Source organism: Ranitomeya variabilis, chromosome 1, assembly GCF_051348905.1.
Source record: "Ranitomeya variabilis isolate aRanVar5 chromosome 1, aRanVar5.hap1, whole genome shotgun sequence".
NCBI classification, from domain to species: domain Eukaryota; kingdom Metazoa; phylum Chordata; class Amphibia; order Anura; family Dendrobatidae; genus Ranitomeya; species Ranitomeya variabilis.
Genome location: NC_135232.1, coordinates 263,469,380 through 263,491,904, shown reverse-complemented (window position 1 = coordinate 263,491,904; position 22,525 = coordinate 263,469,380). Strand labels below are relative to the sequence as shown.

Below are 22,525 nucleotides of genomic sequence, written 5' to 3'. Positions count from 1 at the left end.
TTTCACACTTTTTGTTAAGTATATAATTCCACATGTGTTAGTTCATAGTTTTTATGCCTTCAGTGTGAATTTACAATTTTCATAGTCATGAAAATACAGAAAAATCTTTAAATGAAAAGGTGTGTCCAAACTTTTGCTTTGTACTGTATATATACATATACACAGTCACAATATTGATTTGGATTTAATTTTCATTCATTCATTCAATTTACATTTTGTTAACTGATATAAATAATCTACTAACACTTCTGTATTTGGAAGCATTCTTCGTTTCATTTTTTTCACTACTACCTAAAACTTTTTGACAATACTGTGTATATGTTACTTTTGCAGTGGTTTTTCTTGTTCTTATTGGAATGTGCACATTGTAGAGTCAGGCTTAAAGCAGTAAAAGCAATAAGAAGCACATAAGGAAGAAAGGAATAAAGAAACAAGAGTCAAAGGAACCAGAATATATCTCTGATGATAGCTTTACACCCCCTTAGCATTCGTTTAAGCAGCTTCATCAGGTAGTTACCTGGAGTGGCTTTCAAACTGTCTTGAAGAAGTTCCCTGAACTCCTGAGCACTTGTTGGCTGCTTTACCTTCACTCTGCAGTTCAATTCATCCCAAACAATTTCAATTGAGTTCAGGTAGTGTGATTGTTGAGGTCAGGGCAGGTCATTGCAGAATGCTATGATAGTAGCCATTCTTTGTAAGTGTGCCTTGAATTTGGAATAAATGACCAACGGTCTCACCAGCAAAGCACCCCAAACCATCACACCTCCCTCTACATGCCTCACAGTGGGCTGTACACATGTAGCAATCCGCTCAGTTTTTATGCAGCTCACCATGAGATGGCGGTTAATCAGACCACAGTACAGATCTCCCCTTATCTAATATCCAGTCCTTTCTTTTCGTCGTTCAACCATAAAGGGCTGGTTCTCACAGTATCTGGACAGAGTATGTTAAAATGTCTGCTACTGGATGTCTATGAATCATTTATGAAGGCTGTTTTCTCCTTCGCATCATTGGGGGACACAGGAACATGGGTGTTATGTTGCTGCCACTAGGAGGACACTAAGCAAATACACAAAAAAGTTAACTCCTCCTCCGCAGTATACACCATCTGCTGGCTCTCTCGTGAACCAGTTTCTTGCTTAGTGTCTTAGGAGGCACTAGGGTCTGATTTCAGACCCCGACTTTCTTATTTTATTTTTTACCAATTTTTTGCCGTTTTTTTCCACGGATTGGACAGGCAACGGGGCCTTTCAAGGTCCCGATCTCCCAAAATCATCAACAGGCAGGAACGCGGAGTGTCTCCTCCCCGTACCCCCTCCTGCAACGTCAACCTGGGCTCTCATCGGGGCGACGGATTCCTTTAATGGGTATGCTCTCCCCACACCAACAACGGACGGGAACATGAGGTATCGCCCTCAAGTACCCCCTTCCGGAGCCAGGACTTCAGCTAGCCTGCCCCCCCAGTGAGGTGAAGGAGAAGCTCCCTCGTGGCTTTTGTGTGGCCCCACTGCACTACCACTGAGAGAAAGGGATTGGTGTCAGAAATCGTGCCCTCTCCACCTCCCTATCAAAAGGATGGTGGATTGAGGATGGACGGCGCAATTGATATTCGCCGTCTGTGGCCCAGAGCTCCTGCCTCGGATCGCAGTGAGTACAGCCATCCAGCGGGCTGGAGGATTCCTTACCTCCCTCCCCGGGATCCTGTGTTTATGCCCGGGCCCCCCGGGGGGATCGGCACCCAGGATATAGGCTGCACCGCGGCCCTTTACTACCTCCGCAGCCGTTACCTCCCCTGCCTGCCTGCGTGTGTGTGTGCCTGCGGCGCAATCCTCTCCGTCCGATCCGCCTCCATCGCCTCTGCCCTGGCCGTTACCGCTGAGCGCGGCTGTTACCGCCGGCCGTGGCCTCTAATTGAGTCTCCGGCTTCTGGCCGTGCTAGGCCCAACAAGGCCCACAGTCCCAGCCGGCTCCGCCCCTTCTCGGCGACTCCGCCCCCTCTCCAGCGCTTCTGGCCGGGCCTGTAAAGAGTGACTGGAGACTTGCCCTGCATCTTCCTCTCCGCCCACCTCTCCTGGCGCTTCTCGTACCTCACGAGAAGTGCCAAATCTCCCATCGGACCTTGCCTCCTGGCGCGTCCTAGACAGGAAGCTTGTGAGGGACGCCATTACCGCTGCAGTATCCGCGCACAGGCACTTCTCTGGGGGCATGCAGGACCTGGGTAAGACAGCCACACACACACACCGCTGCAGGTGCACGCTGCTTAACCCCTCCGCTGCAGGCATTCACCTCTGCTGCAGGCATTCATCCTCAACATCCCTGCAAGCTTTCATCAGCCTTTTGCAGTATGTCTCAATCAAAGGCTAATAAAAATGCGGATAAGACGCACACGGTGATCTATGCCTCATGCAACGTTTCCCTACCGCGGAAACATCCTAAACCTCTTTGCACGTACTGTGAGGCTTCAGGCTCTCAGGAGACCCCCGCTACTGTAGAACACAGCGGTGCCAGCCCCCCTGAATGGGCTTCCTCTTTGACACAGTCCATGGCTTCTCTCGCCAAGGCCATAGAATCCTTTCGCAATTCCTTCTCAAGCCAGGGCATCTCTTTACCCCCCTGTAGAGGGTTCCTCAGCCGCACCTGACTCGTTGTCAGGTCGGGGCCAGACGGCTACGCAGGGTACACATCCCTCTAGAAAACGTACCCATGACGCTTCCCCACGGAACTCCGATGCCTCTTCATCCGCTAGCTCTGTGTCTCTTTCCCCCTCTCCAGGGGCTTACAGTGAACACGACTCAGAATACGAGTTCGATGTGGCCCCAGACCTGGACTCCCCTGAGTTCCAGGAGTCCATTAATTCCTTCATCGAGGCGGTTAATCACGTTCTGAAGCTAGACGAAGAACCTGGTACTAACCAGGATCACCCAGTGTCCTTTAAATGAACAAAACGGCCTCAAAAGTTTTTTGCAAATCATCCTGAGTTCATGGACATTGTTAAGAGGCATAGAAATCGCCCAGATAAGCGCTTCACAGGCCTAAAGCCCCTAGAAGCAAGGTACCCTTTCGCACCTACTCTTAGGCAGGAATGGACTGAGTCCCCTGCAGTAGATCCACCCATATTGAGACTCGCTTCAAAGACTCTTCTATCTTTGGCGGACGGATCTTCTATTAAAAATCCCACGGATCGTCAGAATGACAACCTGGCCAGGTCAGTCTTCGAGGCCACCGGAGCTACTTTATTCCCTTTATTCGCCACCACTTGGGTAGCTAGAGCTATGGTAGCCTGGGCCGAGGCCATAGTGAAATCCGATAGAGACAATAGCTTGCCTCCCGATGTGTCCAATCTTGGTTATCAGATTGCTCGAGCAGGAGATTATGTAGTTCATGCCTCCCTAGATGCGGCTATTTGCGCCGCACTTGCGGCTGCTAACGCCGTGACCATCAGGAGAGCATTGTGGCTCCGTGAATGGCGGGCAGAGTCCACTTCGAAATAATCCTTGACTTCCCTGCCGTACTAGCACGGGCGCCTGTTCGGAGAAAAACTCGATCAGATAATCTCAGACGCGACAGGTGGTAAAAGCAAGTTCCTCCCTCAGCGTAGGCCCGTTCGCCCCTTTCGGAACCAATCCCAGGATTTCTTCCGACCCTTTCGCGGTACCACAGTCTGGTCATCCTCAGCCGCCCCAGCTAGTTTGTCTCGTCCCCCACGCAGAGGCAGGGGGTCGCAACCTTCCTTCAGACCTTCTAATTCCTGGAGAAACAGATCTCCCTGATCCAGGCCTAAAAGTGCCCCTTCCCGAAAATTCTCTTCTCAATGACTTCTGGCTGTGTCCGGTGGACACTGGCAGGGTAGGCGGCCGTCTACTTTTGTTTCACCAAGTATGGTTATCCGTCGTTCACGACCAGTGGGTCAGAGATCTCGTGTCTTCCGGATACAGGATCGACTTCCTTTCCCCCCCTCCGACGCGCTTCTTCCAGTCTCGTCTTCCAAAGTCCAAGGCGCACGCAATCCCCTTTTACCAGGCCTTACAAACCCTCCGCAACAGCGCAGTCATCGTTCCGGTTCCACCCACAGAACGGTTCAAGGGCTTCTACTCGAACCTGTTCGTGGTCCCCAAGAAGGACGGAACCATGCGTCCCATTTTGGACCTGAAGCTGTTGAACAGATTCCTCTCAGTGTGCCATTTCAGGATGGAATCCCTACGCTCTGTCGTCGCTTCTGTGGAAAAAGGGGAATACCTGGCATCAATCGACATCAAAGACACATATCTTCACATTCCAATCTTCGAAAGTCATCAAAGATTCCTGCGCTTTGCGGTCGGAGACGATCATTTTCAATTCACTGCTCTGCCCTTCGGGCTCGCCACCGCCCCCAGGGTATTCACAAAAGTCATGGCAGCCGTCATGTCTATTCTACATTCCCGGGGCGTGGTGATTCTTCCATATCTGGATGATCTTCTCGTCAAAGGTCCGTCTTTTCGAGCCTGCGAAGAGAGCGTCACCCTCACCATCGACACTCTCTCTCGTCTAGGTTGGCTGGTGAACTTGGAGAAAGCGTCTCCAGTTCCGTCCCAGCAAGTCCCCTTTTTGGGGACACTTGGACACTTCCCTAGGGTTGGTAATTCTCCCTCTGGAAAAGATTTCCTCTCTAATCCGGAGAGCCCAATTGCTATCTCTGGGCCGCTCTCACTCCCTGCGGTGCGCCATGCAGATTCTCAGGAAAATGGTGGCCTCTATCGAGGCAGTTCCGTTTGCCCAATTTCACTTCCTTCCCCTGCAGCAGGCTCTGATCTCAGCATGGGACAAGAATCCAGCCTCCCTGGGTCGCCGCTTTCGCCTGGCACCCAGAATCAGGCGATCTCTCAGGTGGTGGACTGCAACGTCTTCCTTGGATCAGGGAAGGTCCTTCCTCCTGGTTCACTGACTGGTAGAGACCACTGATGCCAGTCTCCTCGGATGGGATGATTTTTGTCACCACACGGCTCAGGGACATTGGTCTGCTCAGGAAGCCAACTTTCCGATCAATATCCTCGAGATCCGAGCGATAACGCTGGCTCTTCATCGTTTCCATCACCTCTTGGCGGGACATCCCATCCAGATCCAATCAGATAACGCCACGGTGGTGGGGTACATCAATCGCTAGGGAGGCAGCGGAAGAGCGATGACCAAAGTTTCGCATATTCTTCAATGGGCCGAGGCAAATCAATCGCTCATTTCCGCATTTCATATTCCGGTAGTAGAGAATTGGGCGGCGGACTTCCTCAGCCGCCAGGGCATAGCCTCAGGCGAGTGGTCTCTTTACCCGGAAGTCTTTCACGGGATTTGCCAGCGATTGGGCGCTCCAGATGTGGACCTCATGGCCTCCAGACTGAACACCAAGGTTCCGGCATTTGTAGCCCGCGATCCGCTAGCCATCGGCTCGGATGCCCTAGTACTCCCATGGAGCCAATTTCGTCTCCCTTCCATCTTTCCGCCTCTTCCGATGATCCCAAGGGTCATCCGAAAAATCAAAGCTGAAGGCGTTCCGGTGATCCTTGTCGCTCCGGACTGGCCACGCCGAGCTTGGTACGCGGAGCTAATGCATCTCATCGCCGACGTTCCCTGGAGGTTACCGATCGTCCGGACCTTCTCTCCCAGGGACCCATTTGCCACCAGAACTCGATAGTTCTGAGTTTAACGGCCTGGCCATTGAATTCTGGATCCTAGCCCAGGTCGGGTTGTCCCGTCAAGTGGCATCTACCATGATCAACGCTTGGAAGCCTGTTTCTTTGCGTATTTACCATCGTGTTTGGAAAACTTTTTTCTCATGTTGTAAAGATAAGGGTCTTTCCCGTTGGTGTTTTCTATCCCCTCCATTCTGGAGTTTCTCCAAGCGGGTCTGGATTCAGGCCTAGCGCTGGCCTCTCTCAAGGGCCAGATCTCAGCCCTCTCCGTCCTTTTCCAGCGTCGGATAGCTTTCAAGCCTCAGGTTAAGACCTTCATGCAGGGAGTTTCTCATCTTGTCCCTCCGTACAAGATGCCTTTAGAACCTTGGGACCTTAACTCGGTCCTCAGAGCTTTACAAGAGACTCCCTTCGAGCCATTACAGGATGTTTCTCTCTCTCTCCTTTCATGGAAAGTTGCCTTTCTGGTGGCAATAACATCCATCAGACGGGTCTCTGAACTGGCAGCGTTGCCGTGCAAACCTCCATTTTTGATTTTCCACCAGGACAGGTGGTGCTCAGGATGTCCCAGTCTTTCTTACCTAAAGTCGTCTCGACTTTTCATCTGAATGAAGAAATTGTCCTGCCCTCGTTCTGTCTGGCTCCAGTCCATCGTACTGAGCAAGCCCTTCACACTCTGGACTTGGTGAGGGCTCTCAGAAAGTACATTTCCAGAACGGCCTCTTTTCGCAAAGCTGATGCCCTTTTTGTGCTTCCGGATGGTCACAGAAAGGGTTTGCCTGCCTCGAAGGCCACGATAGCCAGATGGCTTCGTTCAGCGATCCAAGAAACTTACTGTGTCAAAGGCCAGCCTGTCCCCGCGGGGATTAAGGCACAATCCACTCGGTTAGTGGGGGCCTCCTGGGCCATTCATGTAGAAAAGCCGCAGAGACACCATCACGTGTTTCTCAACGCAAGCAATGAATAGCAAGGTCTTTCACCGGGAAGGAACAACCACGGGAAGGGCAGCATCCAATAAAGGAAAACCACCTATGCCAAAACATGGTATCCATCCATAGACAGCTGTTTCGGGGTATTTGCCCCTCATCAGTGTGGAGTAGGAAACTGGCTATTAGGAGCAGTGCCTAGTGAAAAGACTATAAACATAAGGATGAATGACCTCGGGGAGATCAAAACATCCAACACCGCGGAGACACCATCACGTGTTTCTCAACGTAGTGATCCAGAACACTGCCCCCATCCCTAAAGGGAAATATGCAAATGCATGTAGAAAAGCCGCGGAGACACCATCACGTGTTTCTCAACGCAAGCAATGAATAGCCACCAGGCATCCGCACAGCAAGTGTGTAAGGCTGCGACTTGGTCCAGTCTTCACACGTTCGCTAAACATTAGAACGTTCATTTTCAAGCCTCCTCAGATGCGGCCGTCGGCAGACAGATTCTGCAATCAGCAGTTTCGCATCTGTAGGCTTCATTTAATCAATTCTTTAAGTATTGGGTGTGTGAGGTTTCACCTGTTGTGACGTTTTCCCACCCAGGGACGGCTTTAGGATGTCCCATGGTCCTGTTTCCCCCCAATGAGGCGAAGGAGAAACAGGGATTTTTGTGTACTCAACGTAAAATCCTTTTCTCCGAGCCAATCATTGGGAGACACAGCACCCACCCTGTTAGCCCGTTGGCTTGTAGTCTTTGTTGGTTTTGGCATATTGCAATTCTGTTTGTGAGCTCCTACTGCTTTGGCACCAAACTGGTTCACGAGAGAGCCAGCAGAGGGTGTATACTGCGGAGGAGGAGTTAACTTTTCTGTGTATTTGCTTAGTGTCCTCCTAGTGGCAGCAGCATAACACCTATGTTCCTGTGTCCCCCAATGATTGGCTCGGAGAAAAGGATTTTATGGTGAGTACACAAAAATCCCTGTATTTGAGGTACTGTAAATGTTCGGTTTCTGAAGCTAGTAACTCTGATGAACTTATCCTCTGCAGCAGAGATAATTCTTGATCTTTCTTTCCTGGGCGGTCCTCATGAGAACCAGCTTCATTATAGTGACTGATGGTTTTTATTACTGCCCTTGAGGATATCTCCTAAAGACAATCTTTCAGTACGATTTCACACCCCAAAGTATTTATATGCGCATGTAGCTTTCAAATACAAATCCAGCAATACCTTTACATGGCCAGTCCTTTCCTATGTTGCTGAATTGGACTTTTGAATTGATATGTAAATGGATAATGGAAATCTGAACCCTCCATCAGTCCAGCTCTATTCCCTGGCCCTCACCGCCTCCTACTGCTTGACTGACAGTGTCTATGCTGTGTGAGTTCAGGCAAAGGAGCTGTCAATCAAGCAGGAAGAGACAGCAGTGGGCAAGGAACACACTGACCATTTAAATAGTTTGGTGTGTGAAATCTTGCTGACCGTTTCCCTTCAAAGAGTTGTTCAAGATTAAAAAAAACATGGCTGCTTTATTTCTGATAAATTGCCACCACTGACTATGAGATGTGTCTGCGATTGTAACTCACTATCATAGGATTCCCAGGTAGTTCGGAGTATGGAGGGCATCTATGCCTGGACGCAATCAGTAGCAGGACAAGGCAGAAAATCCAACTTCACAAACTTAAAAAAAAAAAATATATATATATATATATATATATATATTTAATTTAATATAATATACATCATTTTTTTTCTTTATTCGTGAAAATTAGTAATCCAATGGAAAAAAATTTGTCAAAATCCAGAGCATGGCTACAGAATCCATGTAGCAGGCATAGTGCAGATTTACTCATTTCAGGTGTATAACAACCTTAGTTATGATAATAACTGACCATTGCTGGTGCATTTATATAGTGGTTAGATCCAGTCTGCCTGTTATTGGTATAAGATACTTACTGATTTTGCACACATCCTGGCAAGTATCTGTGGACTTGACATGATTTGTGGCGCTTACCTCACAATGTGAAAGTGAGTGGTATCAGAATAGCCCTTTAAAGGGAATCTGTCACCAGGAAACTGCAGTCCAAAATACAGGGTTCATGTTCTAGAACAGGGGGAGTGGAGTAGCTTGCTATATAATCTATTGAGAAAATATTCAGTATAACCTATTTTTTAATCATTTAGTCCTCTGACCTTTCCAGGATTTTGGGTGCAGTGGGCTGGGCGGTCCTATCAGTGACTGACAATTATCTCAGTATGCACACTTATACAAAGGAAGCTATCAGTCACTGATAGGACTTCCTACTGGACCAAAATCTTACAAAGGATTAAATGATAAAAACTCAGTTGATACTGAATCTTTTCTCACAAAATTATATATCAATCTACTCTGCTAACTTTGCTTTATAGCCTGCACATTGGACTGCTTTTTGTTGGTGACAGCTTCAATTTAAGATAACTTATCTAGAAATTACTGAGACATATTTTTAATCAGATGTTTTTCTTGCAGGTAGAATCTGTCAGCAAAAAGGAGAAAGCGAAGCAGAGACCTCAGGCATTAAACACAGTGGAAATGTTGAGAGTGGCAAGTTCAGCTTTGGGTATGTTGAATGTATAAAGTAGTTCTTTTTAAGACAAAGTATAGACCATGCATTTGAAATTGGGAACCTAATGCCCCAGATGACTGAACCATTACTTTATTCATGGGATAAAAGACAGAAAGGGGAAATAAGACTTCAGGACTTTGTTAAAGTTGTTGCTGTGGCAAGAAGTTCATGTTGTATTCAGGGTTTGGAGTCGGTGTTCATTTTGGTGGAGTTGGTGTAAAATGGACCAACTTCAACTCCTAAAATATATAATAAATTGGGTACAGTAGTACAATGCAGGATGTTTAAATGTTTTCAGAATAATTTGGTAAATTTATGAAATGTTCTATGAATGTCTGTTCTGTTCCTGATCTAAGGATCTTGGCTTTTAGTTGGGATGAATCTGTGCTGCACTTTATGTACATACTCAGTAGTGAGGCAGTTCTGTGGAGTCAAAGTCGGAGGTCTGGCTTACCGACTCCACAGCCCTGGTTGTATTGAAGATTTTCATGATAATTACCTTTTCAGTGAGATATATAATTGTCTCATTGTAGGTATGGGTCCTCAACATACAATGCAGATTGCGGAGCGATTATATACCCAAGGCTACATCAGCTATCCTCGCACAGAGACCACACACTATCCTGAGAACTTTGATCTGAAAGGGACCCTGAGGCAGCAGGCTAACAATCCATTCTGGGGCGATACAGTGAGTAAAACAAAAAGTAATAGTTTTTTTTATTTTTAGGCACTGTTCACACATTGTTTTCTGTGTTCAAAGCCCGTTTTTGGATTAGGTCTCCATGATTGATGCATGATACTGGCGTACACAATACTAAGCGTCTGTTGGAGTTGTGTAAAGCACTGCTTCATTCTCTGGATGAGATGAAGAGCATGTCACCATCTTAACAGCCTGAAAGACAAATCTTGGCTAAGCTCCTTAGTTTCAAAGAAATCTTAAAGCTACAGAATACAGTGTTATTCCATATAGTGTTGTGTGCTCTCAACTTTGTGGCAATTATGTGGACACCCACTTTTTTTTCACCATGACTATTTACTCCTGTGCACAGTAAGGATAATTAGAATACAGACAACTTCAGATGAATTGAAGTAAACTAGTTACACTGTTCTTGTTACCCAATTTGTCAGGTTCAGTATGAAATCAGCCATTTCTTAATAATTTTGACCTCCTGAATTCAAATCTGACAATGAAAGTTGTTAGTTGGCTCTTGTTTATATAATATTTAAGAGTTTTCCTTTTACTGCTGCATATAATTAATGCTTAAAATTTCAATACTTTGAAACATTATTATTTTTTGAAAATATAAAGATGCAGAATATTTTGTTATGCCAATTTACTTTTATTTAGAGGAAACTAAGCACCCATTTAAATAACTAAAACATTTCTAAACACTATTGTGAATTATAAACAGTTACAGAAATTGCACTACGAAATTTGGTCCTCATTCAGTGTTGACAATTCCTTTTTTGCTTGTCTCTTGTACTCCTGCATCGGATCATCTCTTACAATTGTCCAACAGTAATCTGCAAGCATTGATGTATTCCATTTTCCTTGCTATCTTTTCTCAATAACCACATTGCTTGTAGCTTGTAGCTCCCTGCTCTGCAGTTTAGTGAAGAAAAAGTCTAGATGCAAATATAAGAAATTAATCTTTAAAGCGAACCTGCTAGCAGGATTTTGCTACGTAAACTAGATACTTTCTTTACTTATTAAATTGATACCTTGTTTGATGAAATCCGTCTTGTGGTTGTTGTTTAATCTGTGTTTGTAGTTTTCAGTTAATAAAATTCTTGTGCTCCGGGGCAGCCTGTGGGGGGTCTTTGTGTGGTGCTCTGCTTACATATGCATCTGTATGGCTTTTGAAAGGTCACTGATACCTCAGGGACCTGCTCCCTATTCTACATACTGCATAGAATATTGTTGATAATATTCTTCATATATAATATTATTGGTAATGTCTATAATATTGTGGCTATTGTGAAGCTTAAAAAAAAAAAATTACTTCCAGCAAAATGGCACCAGCAGTGGCACCTGGGCAGTAGTATGTATCTCTTACCGATTGATGCTACGGCACGAGCGCCACCAGCGGTGCCATTTTTTTTTAAGGAAAAAAATTGATGGTGGTGCTTGCGTAGTAGCCATGGTGCCATTTTGCTGTAATTTTTGTTTTTCTAAGCGTCACAATAGTCAACAATATTATATGTATTATCAACAATAATGCATATCAATAATGTCAACAATATTATATTCAGTTAGTAAAATAGGATCAGGTTACTGAGGGATCAGTGACCTGTCATAAGCCATATAGATAAATATCTAAGCAGAGCACTACATAAATCCCCCCCACAGGCCGCCCCGAACAACAGAGATCTCATTAACTGAAAATAAAGATTAAATAACAACCACAAGACTGATGTCATCAATCAAAGTTTCATTTTATTCAGTGTAATGGCGCCAACCTGACACTGTCTGTAGTTTACTCGGCAAAATATTGCTGACAGGTTCGTTTTCAGGGCATGTTACAATCAAGATCCTTATATGTTCTGAGATCTTCCACCAACTCTTCATAAGTTATCTCATCTTGAGTTTCCCCAAAAATTAGTTACCACTAATCCAAATGCTACCCATGCATTCTTTTCCTTGCCCTCCAACAAACTGAGAAACTCCTTATCTTGAAGAAGCTTACGAATCTGAAATCCAATAAACAAATCACTTAAATAGGACTTGCCTGACTAAGTGAAGTAGACCAAAAGATTCTCAAAAGCTAGACATCACACCGCGATCCAAAGAAATTCTGGAACAAATGAGAAGCAAAGTCATTTAGATCTATCAGTCTGGAAAAAGTTATAAAGCCATTTCTAAAGCTTTGAGACTCCAGCAAACCACAATGAGAACCATTGTCCAGGTATGGCAAAACATGGAACAGTGAGGAACCTTCCCAGGAGTTGCCGGCCTACCAAAATTAACCCAAGAGCACAGTGATGACTCATCCAAGAGGTCACAAAAGACCCCACAACAACATCAAAAGAACTGCAGGCCTCACTTGCCACAATTAAGGTCAGTGTTCATGAATCCACCATAAGGGCTCATACTCACTTGCAAGAAACTCGGATGAGTCTTGCACGGCAATACCACCCGGCACTCAGGAGCGGAGCGTGCGGCTGCATGTATTGCTATGCGACCGCACACTCCGCTCCTGAGTGCTTCAGCAGCAGCGGGTATTAACATACGAAACTCATCCGAATTTCTCGCAAGTGAATATGAGCCCTAAGAAACAGACTGGGCAAAAAATGGTCTCCATGGCAAAGTTTCAAGACGAAAACCTTCTGAGCAATAGGAACATATAGACTCATCTCAGTTTTGCCAGAAAAAAAACACATTTTTGGGAGAATACCCTGTGGACTGACGAGACATAAGTTGAACTTTTTGGAAGGTGTATGTCCCTTTACATCTGGTGTGGAAGTAACACATCATTTCAGAAGGAACATCATACCAACAGTAAAATATGGTGGTTGTAGTGGGATGGTCTGGGGCTGTTTTGCAGCTTCAGGACCTGGGAGACTTGCTGTGGTAAATGGAACCATGAATTCCGCTGTCTACCAAAAAATCCTGAAGGAGAATGTCCGCCCATCTGTTTGTGACCTCTAGCTGAAGTGCACTTGCGTTATGCAGCAGGATGATGATCCAAAACACACCTGCAAGTCCACCTCTGAATAGCTTAAGAAAAACTAAATTAAGACTTTGGAGTGGCCTAGTCAAAGTCCTGCCCTTAATCTGATTGAAATGCTGTGACATGACCTTAAAAAGGCGGTTCATGCTCGGAAACCCTCCAATGTGGCTGAATTATAAAAAATCTACACGGATGAGTGGGCCAAAATTCCTCCAGTGCGTTATAGAAGACTCATTGTCAGTTATTGCAAACGCTTGATTACAGTTGTTGCTGCTAAGGATGGTCCAACCAGTTATTAGGGTTAAGGGGCAATCACTTTTTCACACAGGGCCCTGTAGGTTTGAATTTTTTTTCCTTAATAATAATAATAATAATAAAGACCTCATTTAAAAACTGCATTTTGTGTTTACTTGTGTTATCTTTAAGATTTATATTTGTTTAGTTATCTAAAACATTTACGTGTGACAACATGTTAAAGAATAAGAATTCAGGAAGGGGGCAAACATATTTTCACACAACTGTAGTTCAGGCACCTTAACAGCTGTTTAATTGTGTCCTAGGTTTCTTTCATGTTGACAGCATAGCGAACTGGACTCGAAGGTAGCATATTGCCATTTTGCAGCAAGACTGCTTTTAGGCTTGTTTTGGACGAATCTATGAAGAGCCTCCATTCCTTTGGATTATGACTTATCTTCAGAGCTTCCATTAAACTGTTGATATTGTTGCATGCCACAACATCACCCTCCATGAAAAAGTACTAGACAAGATCTTTATCACAGAACAAAGAAATCCAAACATAGTCCGCTAGGAGATTCAGCTGCTGTAGCCTGGAACCTAAGGCCATGTTCACACTTTGCGGTTTTTACCGTGGAACCGAGGCGATTTTGATGCTGCGGGTCCGCAGCAGTTTCCATAGCGTTTCCATTTACATGTAAACCCTATGGAAACCGCAAACCGCTGTGCACATGCTGCGGGAAAAAACGCGCAGAAACGCAGCGGTTTAAAACCCGCAGCATGTCACTTCTTTGTGCAGAATCGCTGCGATTCTGCACCCATAGGAATGCATTGAACCACTTACTTCCCGCATGGGGCTGTGCCCACGTTGCGGGAAGTAAGTGGATAATGTGCGGGTGGTACCCGGGGTGGAGGAGAGGAGACTCTCCTCCAGGCCCTGGGAACCATATTTGGGGTAAAAAAAAGAATAAAAATAAAAAATCATGTTATACTCACCTCTCAGCGCTGCACGCGGCCGTCCGGTCAGAGTTGCTGTGCGAACAGGACCTGGGGTGACGTCGCGGTCACATGACCGTGATGACGCCCGGGTCACATGACCGTGACGTCACGAAGGTCCTTCTCGGCACAGCATCTTTGGAACCGGACCGCCGCGTGCAGCGCCGAGGAGGTCCGGACATCGGAGGGTGAGTATAACCAATTTTTATTATTTTTAACATTACTATTGATGCTGCATATTGCTGCATATGCAGCATCAATAGTATAGGAGTAATCCCGCAGCGGAAATCGCAAAACAAACCGCGATAAATCTGCAGGGATAACCGCAGCGGTTTTGCCCTGCAGATTTATCAATTCCGCTGCGGGAGAACCCGCAGAGGGACGCCGCAAAGTGTGAACATGGCCAAAGAGCTCAGCCGTATTCTTGGGCAGATCCAAATCTGTAACAAGATTGTTCTGTTCGCTTTGTGTTACAAGGTGTGGTTCAGTTGAGGTTGCTGATAGAAAGTCTAGTTCATGAGAGAAAGACGCTTCATGACATCAAGCGCCATATTCTTCCTCACTTGACTCGACAAAATGTTTCTGGTGCTTTTTTGGAATCGTAAGTTCTTCTGTATGTGGTACCGGACGTATTGCAGATGGAGTGTTTGGATACTGTAAAGTCCACTTCTTCCTTGAAGCTCCTTTCCTAATGAGAGACACCATGTAGAAATAGTAATTGGTAGTGTGATTAGTTGGCTCTCTCCAGATCATTGGGACTGCAAAAGACACAGAGTGCCTCTTCCCATGCAACCACTGGGTAAGATGTGATGCACATCTATTGCAGCAAATGTGTTGAGCCCATCTCTTGTCCTGATCTCCTATTCTGCAGCCAAAATACAGGTTGTAGGCTTTCCTTATCATGGTAGTAAAGTTCGCTTTTGTGACGTAAAAGTGTTCTCTGCATATTGCATATGTAGCAAAGAAAATATATGCTTTGTTAATGCAAGAACAAGCATTTCGGAAAAAAAACATAGAAATATGTTAATATGCTAAGAAACTAAGCTAAGAAAAGCTAAAACTGTATACTTAACACAGAAAGCATTTATAAAACTAGGCGACGTAAATGTAACTAAGATTAGAATACTGAATGCTCAATAGACTAAATAGATGATGTATAAGCCTAGCTATTAACAATGCTATAATAATGATAAAATAATAAAGACACAATTTTTCTTTAAGCCTGCATGAAAGGTGTCATAAATAGTTACAACCTCCTCTGGATCTTGAAAATTAGAGCCAAAAGCAAATTTAAGCATCATAATGTTTTCAGCACCACAGAATTAGTTACGTTCAAATGTTTTCGTCTCTGAACCAATTTGGCTGTAGAACAGCGTTATTGTTCCCAAAATCAGTCATCGATTGTCAAGATGGATCTCTTTACTCTAAGGAAAGTTGTCCAGGAATATTTAAGGCTTTTGTAGCAGCCTTGGATCCCCTTCCCTCTCGCAACTCAAGCTCACTTTCCATCTTCGAGCCTGTCACAAAAGAAGAAGTGGCCAGGCGCCTTGCTTCTTCTCGTGCTACAACCTGCACCAGTGACCATATTCCCTCACATCTCCAGTCCCTCTTCTAGGCTGTCGCTACCTACCTAACTAAAATATTTAACCTCTCTCTTTCTTCAGCTCACCTGTTTTCTGCATGGTCAAAAAAGCTCAAAGCAGAAACTGGACTTTCTCTCTTTATTCCAGTATCATTTACTCTTCATTCATTCTTTACTTAAAAAACCATCAGCCAGAGCTGTGCTGATAACTACAGACCTGTCTCTAAACTTCCTTTTATCTCTAAACTCCTGGAATGCTTTGTGCACTCCCAGTCTAATCCGCTATCTCTCAGATCACTCTCTTCTTTACCCTTTACAATCTGGTTTCCCCTCTTTACACTCTACAGAAACTGCCCTTACTAAAGTCTGTAATGACCTAGCTAAACTAATCGCCACTACTTCCTGCCGTTTCTCCTGGATCTCTCAGCTCATGGCCAGTGTGGATCACCAGCTCCTCCTCACCATGCTCCGCTCTATGAGCTTCAAGGAAATCATTTTATCCTGGTTCTCCTCCTACTTCTCTGACCACTCCTTCACTCTATCCTTTGCCAGCTATTACTCTTCTCCTCTTCCCCTTACTATCCGGGTTCCTCAGGGTTCAGTCATAGGCCCCTCATTCTCTCTCTTTACACTGCCTCAATTGGATAACCATCAGCAGATTTGGTTTCCAGTATCATCTCTATGCTGAGGACACCCAAAGTGCGCAGGCTCCGGGCCTCTCTGACCTTTTCTGGCGCCTGCGCACTGCAGTACTTTGCTCTGCCCTCAGCAGGGCAAAGTACGCCTGCGCCGGAGCCGCAGCATAAAGACAAGAAGAGGACATCATCGTATGAAGATGGGAGGTGCTGGACCCGGACCGCGACGCCCATCGGACCAGAACCGGACCGCATCGGGACCGCCCCTGGGTGAGTATAATATAACCTGTTTTTCTTATCTTTCAGGATACATCGGGGGCTTATCTCATCATTACAGAATGCTGTAGATAAGCCCCTGATGCCGCTGGCCTTAGTTTATAGGCCATTTTTGGGGTGACAGATTCCCTTTAAGATTGATTTCAGTGATCCATTGAGCCCTGAGACACAATAGCATTCACGAGTTTATTTGAAAAACAAAACACTTAAATCTTTATGACACTTAAATCCAATTTGCATAATAATTTGGAACATGGTGTAGATTGTAAACTAGCCTCCTGGAGCTGATGAACTATGTGTTACTATGTATTGTTTTTATTAACTGTACATGTCCCCGCTTTATTGTAAAGTGCTGCAGAAAATGTTGGCACTATATAAATAAAATTATTATTTTATTTAGCAGCAAAGGGAGAATCAGTACATGATGTCTAATTGCCATCATAATTTCACCTGTGTGATATATTAGGAAAAGCTGATCATCAATTCCTTGGTATATAAGTGTGGGTTCACCAAAGTTGAACTTACACTTTATAGGCACATATCAAAATTTATGGCAGCTCCCATAGATAAAAATGGATTTTATATTGACTTATTACTTTGACACTTTTAGGTAAAGGCTTTGCTTGCTGAAAATATTAATCGCCCCAAAAAAGGAACAGATGCTGGAGACCATCCCCCTATTACACCAATGCGTTCAGCAACAGAGGCAGAACTTGGTAATCTTTCTCCTGAGATAGATAAAGACGTTTTTCTTTTCCTGATTTGTTGAATCCTTAGTTTGTTTTTATGTCCATCTATGAAATATATATTTTTCTCTTTTTTTTTTATAAATCAGGTGAGCCATTCTTTCAGTAATGATTAATTTGTTTAATAGTTGCAAGGAAACTTTTCATTAAGCTCCCAAGTGCCTCCTAATGGTGGTTGCAGAGTGTTATTCCTCCCAAAACACACATTATTCGCTATCCAATGTATAGGGAATTACTTGCTGATCTGCAATGCCATCCTGGATGGAGTGGAGGAGTACATATGTGGACTCTGCACCATTAATTGTATATGGGACTGTATAGTGCATTGCTCGGCTTGTCCCGTAGACAGTAAATGGAGCAGAAGCCGTCTATTTATGATGGGGCTGCAGAGCCCTTTTCTCAGGTTTTTAAAGGTCAGATCCCAAGTGGTCAGCAAGTTATCCTTTATCCATAATGTAGGGATAACATTTATTTTTTTATTTTTGTGGGGAGAAGGGCCTTTAACGCTACATGGGATTTACAGCCATGCAAAAGAATTACATGATTTTGACTTCTGTAAAGATATATTATAACATTAATAAGCACAAAATGTTGGAGCTGAACTAACAAACCATAAACTATCTGCTGTCAAGGTTGGACAACAGTTCCTTGGGCTGAGCCTCATGTTACAACACCCAAGTGACCTAACTTCATACTGTCCTACATAGACAATAAATTGGTGACATACCGTATTTTTCGCACCATAAGACGCACTTTTTTCCCAAAAAATTTTTTTTCTTATGGTTGGAATATACTTACAAATCCTGTGGCGGCGGTCCCGATGCAGCCTCCCTTTCTAGACTGGTGTGGCTGGCTGTGGTGCGGCGGTGGCGGTGCTCTGTGATGCGGCACTGGCGGGGTTCTGTGCTGCGTGGGGGGCTCCGCCGGCATTTCGTCAAAGCCCGGAGGCCCCCGTAGCTCCGTTGCTGCGCTGCAGTGGTCTATGGGAAAATGCTGCTGGGGGCTGCGCATGCTCAGATTCAGATCTCAGCAGATCTCGTCTCCCCAGATCTCGGGACGAGATCTCGTTGCCGAGATCTGAATCTGGGCATGGGCCGCACCCGGCAGCCATTTTCCCGGAGGCCACCGCATTGCAGCAACGGAGCTGCGGGGGGCCTCCGGGCTTTGACGAAATGCCAGCGGAGCCCCCCACGCAGCACAGAGCCCCGCTGTCACCCCAGCACAGAGCCCCTCTGCCGCCCCAGCAGAGAGCCCCGCTGCCGCCCCAGCAGATAGCCCCGCTGTCTCCCCAGCACAGAGCACAGCCGCCCCACAGAGCACAGCCACCCCACAGAGCACCGCCACTGCACCAGCCTGGGATGGGATTTCCTGGAGGCCACCACACCAGCCTGGACCACTGAACGACCCCTGTGACGACTCCTCCACCTGTGCCGATCCCTTCCCTGATAAGCTGAATTCGGACTGTAAGACGGACCCCCATTTGACACATTTTTTTCCCCCTATTTCCCTTCTGAAAATTTGGGGTGCGTCTTATGGTCCGGTGCGTCTTATAGTCCGAAAAATACGGCACTTATCAATTTTTGGGGGGGTTTGTTTTATTAAGCTAGTATATACAGTCAAATACCTAAGACGAATTGTCCTGTTTTTCGAACCCATGTAGCAAGATATATTCACTGAGCTTACCATCTTTTTAATAAGTAATCCATTTTTTTATGTTAAGGTGGTGATGCTTGGAGGCTGTATGAGTATATAACCCGACATTTCATCGCTACCATCAGTTACGACTGCAAATATCTCCAAACGACTATTGGTTTCAGTGTAGGCTTTGAGAGATTTACATCCACCTGCAAAGAAGTTATTTCTCCTGGTGAGTAATCTCCAAAAATGTAGCTGTACTGCTGTAAAACAAAAGTTTTCAAATTCTTTCTTACATCTGTCTTTAATATGATATTATAGTTTCAGTAAATAAATGTTATTCACTGTATAATCAAAAGCTAACATGTTTTACCAATAAACAGTACTAAGCAAAAGTTCTAGGCAGGTGTGCAAAAGTTCTAGGCAGGTGTGGAAAAAATGCTACAAAAATGATATATAAACACAAGATCTGTGGTTAGTTTTCCAAGATGTTTGGAACAGATTTCCTACCAAGTGGCTTCAAAAATTGTGTGCGAGTGTATTTAGAAGAATTTATGCTGTTTTGAAGGTAAACGATGGTCACACCAAATATTGAACCGATTTAGATTTTGTTCAATCATTTTGCTAACTGGTAAAAATAAATAATTATCACTTCTATTTTTGAAAGTATTCTTACTTTCCAGCATTGTTTTTCACACGTGCCAAAAACATTTGCCCAGCACTGTATATACAGGGTGATTTAAAAAGGATGGGGTAAAATTATAGCTTTGACATTCATAACTTAATATGCAACTAGCCTCTTCAGAGAGAAAGAGAACATAAACTCTTCTGCCACCTATTGGAGGTAGCAATACTAAAAATCAATGCCGACCCTTTAACGAGCCTTGGCACATGACTTAGGATAAGATGCCAAGCCAGAAACTCCATTTACAGACAAGTGTTTTGGGAGTGTTTGCTCCTCATCACTGCAAAGCAGCAGATCGGATTTGGCTAGGTGAGAGGTCTTTGACAGGAAATCTAAGGGGGAATGTTTCTCCTCGTGGAGAGTGCCTAGCCAGCGTAAAGAGAACATAATGCAATTTAACTAACATGAAAACACACACTATATCTGTACCACTCTGCCCTAAGGTGTTTATTAGGAATCCTTGATGAGGAGACCTGGCCTCACTACCCTCACATTCTTCTCAGGGAAACATTGTCTTTGGCTCCCAAGGCTATCACCATGAGATGGGTGGGTAGAAGACCCCCGTGAATGTCACACTGGGTCAATATGGTAAATAGTGCAGATTCCTATGAGAGGGTGGTATATAAAAAGGTGGTATATAAAAATAGACTGTCCTCATAAATTTGATAAGGTATGTAAGCCTTGGTTTGATTCTTCTTAGACTCACATTAGTCCCCTGACGATGAGGAGTAGTCTATCATGACAAAGTGTGTAATATTTGGTGCCTGACATGGGTGTCTTATGCTTTTGGTTAATTTATTAAGGGCAAGGTTAAATTTGCCAGAGAGTATTAATGAGCAATGAAGTGCTTGAGAAAGGCTCTCCATGAGCCGAAACGTCGCCGCAATGGGCTATTAAAATTTAGCACCTTTTAAAACTTCAACTCTCAATGGTGTGCTGCCTCTAATCCTTTTTGGACTCTTAGGACAAGGTTTGGTATACACCATGTTCCAAATTATTATGCAAATTATATTTTTCTCGGATTTTCCTAAATGGTCGGTGCAAATGACAAGTCAGTCTAATAAAAGTCATCACCCGTTAGAGTATACAGTACATCGAATTTTATTGAAGAAACCTCCCAATGATAACAGTATAATCTCCAAAATGAATAAAAACTCAAAATGCACTGTTCCAAATTATTATGCACAGTAGAATTTCTAAACATTTCATATGTTTTAAAGAACTGAAAATGCTCATTTGTGGAATTTGCAGCATTAGGAGGTCACATTCACTGAACAAAAAAGCTATTTAACTCCAAAACATCCTAACAGGCCAAGTTACATGTTAACATACGACCCCTTCTTTGATATCACCTTCACAATTCTTGCATCCATTGAACTTGTGAGTTTTTGGAGTTTCTGCTTTTATTTCTTTGCATCAAGTCTGAAAAGCCTCCCAGAGCTGCTGTTTTGATGTGAACTGCCTCCCACCCTCATAGATCTTTTGCTTGATGATACTCCAAAGTTTCTCTATAGGGTTGTGGTCAGGGGAAGATGGTGGCCACACCATGAGTTTATCTCCTTTTATGCCCATAGCAGTCAATGACTCAGAGGTATTCTTTGCAGCATGAGATGGTGCATTGTCATGCATCAAGATGATTTTGCTCCTGAAGGCACGTTTCTGCTTTTTAGACCATGAAAGAAAGTTGTCTATTTACTTTTCAGAGGTCATTTTCACACCTTCAGGAACCTTAAAGGGCCCTACCAGCTGTTTCTCCATGATTCCAGCCCAAAACATGACTCCTCCACCTCCTTGCTGACGTCCCAGCATTGTTGGGACATGGTGGTCATCCACCAACCATCCACTACTCCATCCATCTGGACCATCCAGGGTTGCTCGACACTCATCAGTAAACAAGACTGTTTGAAAATTTGTCTTCATGTATGTCTGGGTCCACTGCAACCATTCCTGCTTGTGAACACTGTTTAGGGGTGGCCGAATAGTAGGTTTATGCATCACAGCAAGCCTTTGAAGGATCCTACACCTTGAGGTTCGAGGGACTCCAGAGGCACCAGCAGCTTCAGATAACTGTTTGCTGCTTGGTAATAGTATTTTGGCAGCTGCTCTCTTAATCCAATAAATTTGTCTGGCAGAAACCTTCCTCAATATGCCTTTATCTGCATGAACTCTGTCTGTGCTCTGTTTCAGTCACAAATCTCTTCACAGTATGATGATCACTCTTAAGTTTTCATGAAATATAAAAAATTTTCATACCTTGTCCAATGCATTACACTATTAAACGCTTTTCAGCAGCAGAGAGAGCCTTTTTATTTCCCATATTGCTTGAAACCTGTGGCCTGCTTAATAATGTGGAACATCATTTTTAAGTAGTTTTCCTTTAATTAGAATCACCGGGAAAACTAATTATCACATGTGCTTAAGATTGAGTTCAGTGATCCATTGAGCCCTGAGACACAATACCACCCACGAGTTTATTTGAAAAACAAAACAATTAAATCTTTTATGACACTTAAACCAATTTGCATAATAATTTGGAGCACAGTGTATGCCTGGGGGGCTTTGCCCCCTATTTTTGTTTTTTGTGCTGCTCTTAATTCTCCTTGTATTTGAGATATATATACATGGACAAAATATATACATGGACAAAACAGAATTCATCATCTTTCCCCCATCTCACTCTACCCCTCCACCAGACCTATCCATCAATGTCAACGGCTGCTCACTTTCCCCAGTCCCACACGCCCGGTGCCTCGGGGTGATCCTCGACTCTGCCCTCTCTTTCAAGCCACATATCCAAGCCCTTGCCTCCTCCTGCCGCCTCAAACTCAAAAACATTTCCCGGATCCGCGCATTCCTTGACCGTGAC

General features: G+C 44.5%; 1 protein-coding gene across 2 annotated transcripts in view; it reads left to right on the top strand.

The window, feature by feature from the left end:
• The window catches only part of TOP3B (DNA topoisomerase III beta), an 86,452-nt gene that overhangs the window by 29,847 nt on the left and 34,080 nt on the right, over positions 1-22,525 (top strand). For both annotated transcript variants that reach the window (XM_077293423.1, XM_077293424.1), the window contains exons 9-12: positions 9,103-9,193; positions 9,733-9,887; positions 17,204-17,309; positions 19,060-19,206. In XM_077293423.1, the coding sequence (XP_077149538.1) occupies positions 9,103-9,193; positions 9,733-9,887; positions 17,204-17,309; positions 19,060-19,206 (499 nt within the window). The remainder of the gene's footprint in view (positions 1-9,102; positions 9,194-9,732; positions 9,888-17,203; positions 17,310-19,059; positions 19,207-22,525) is intronic.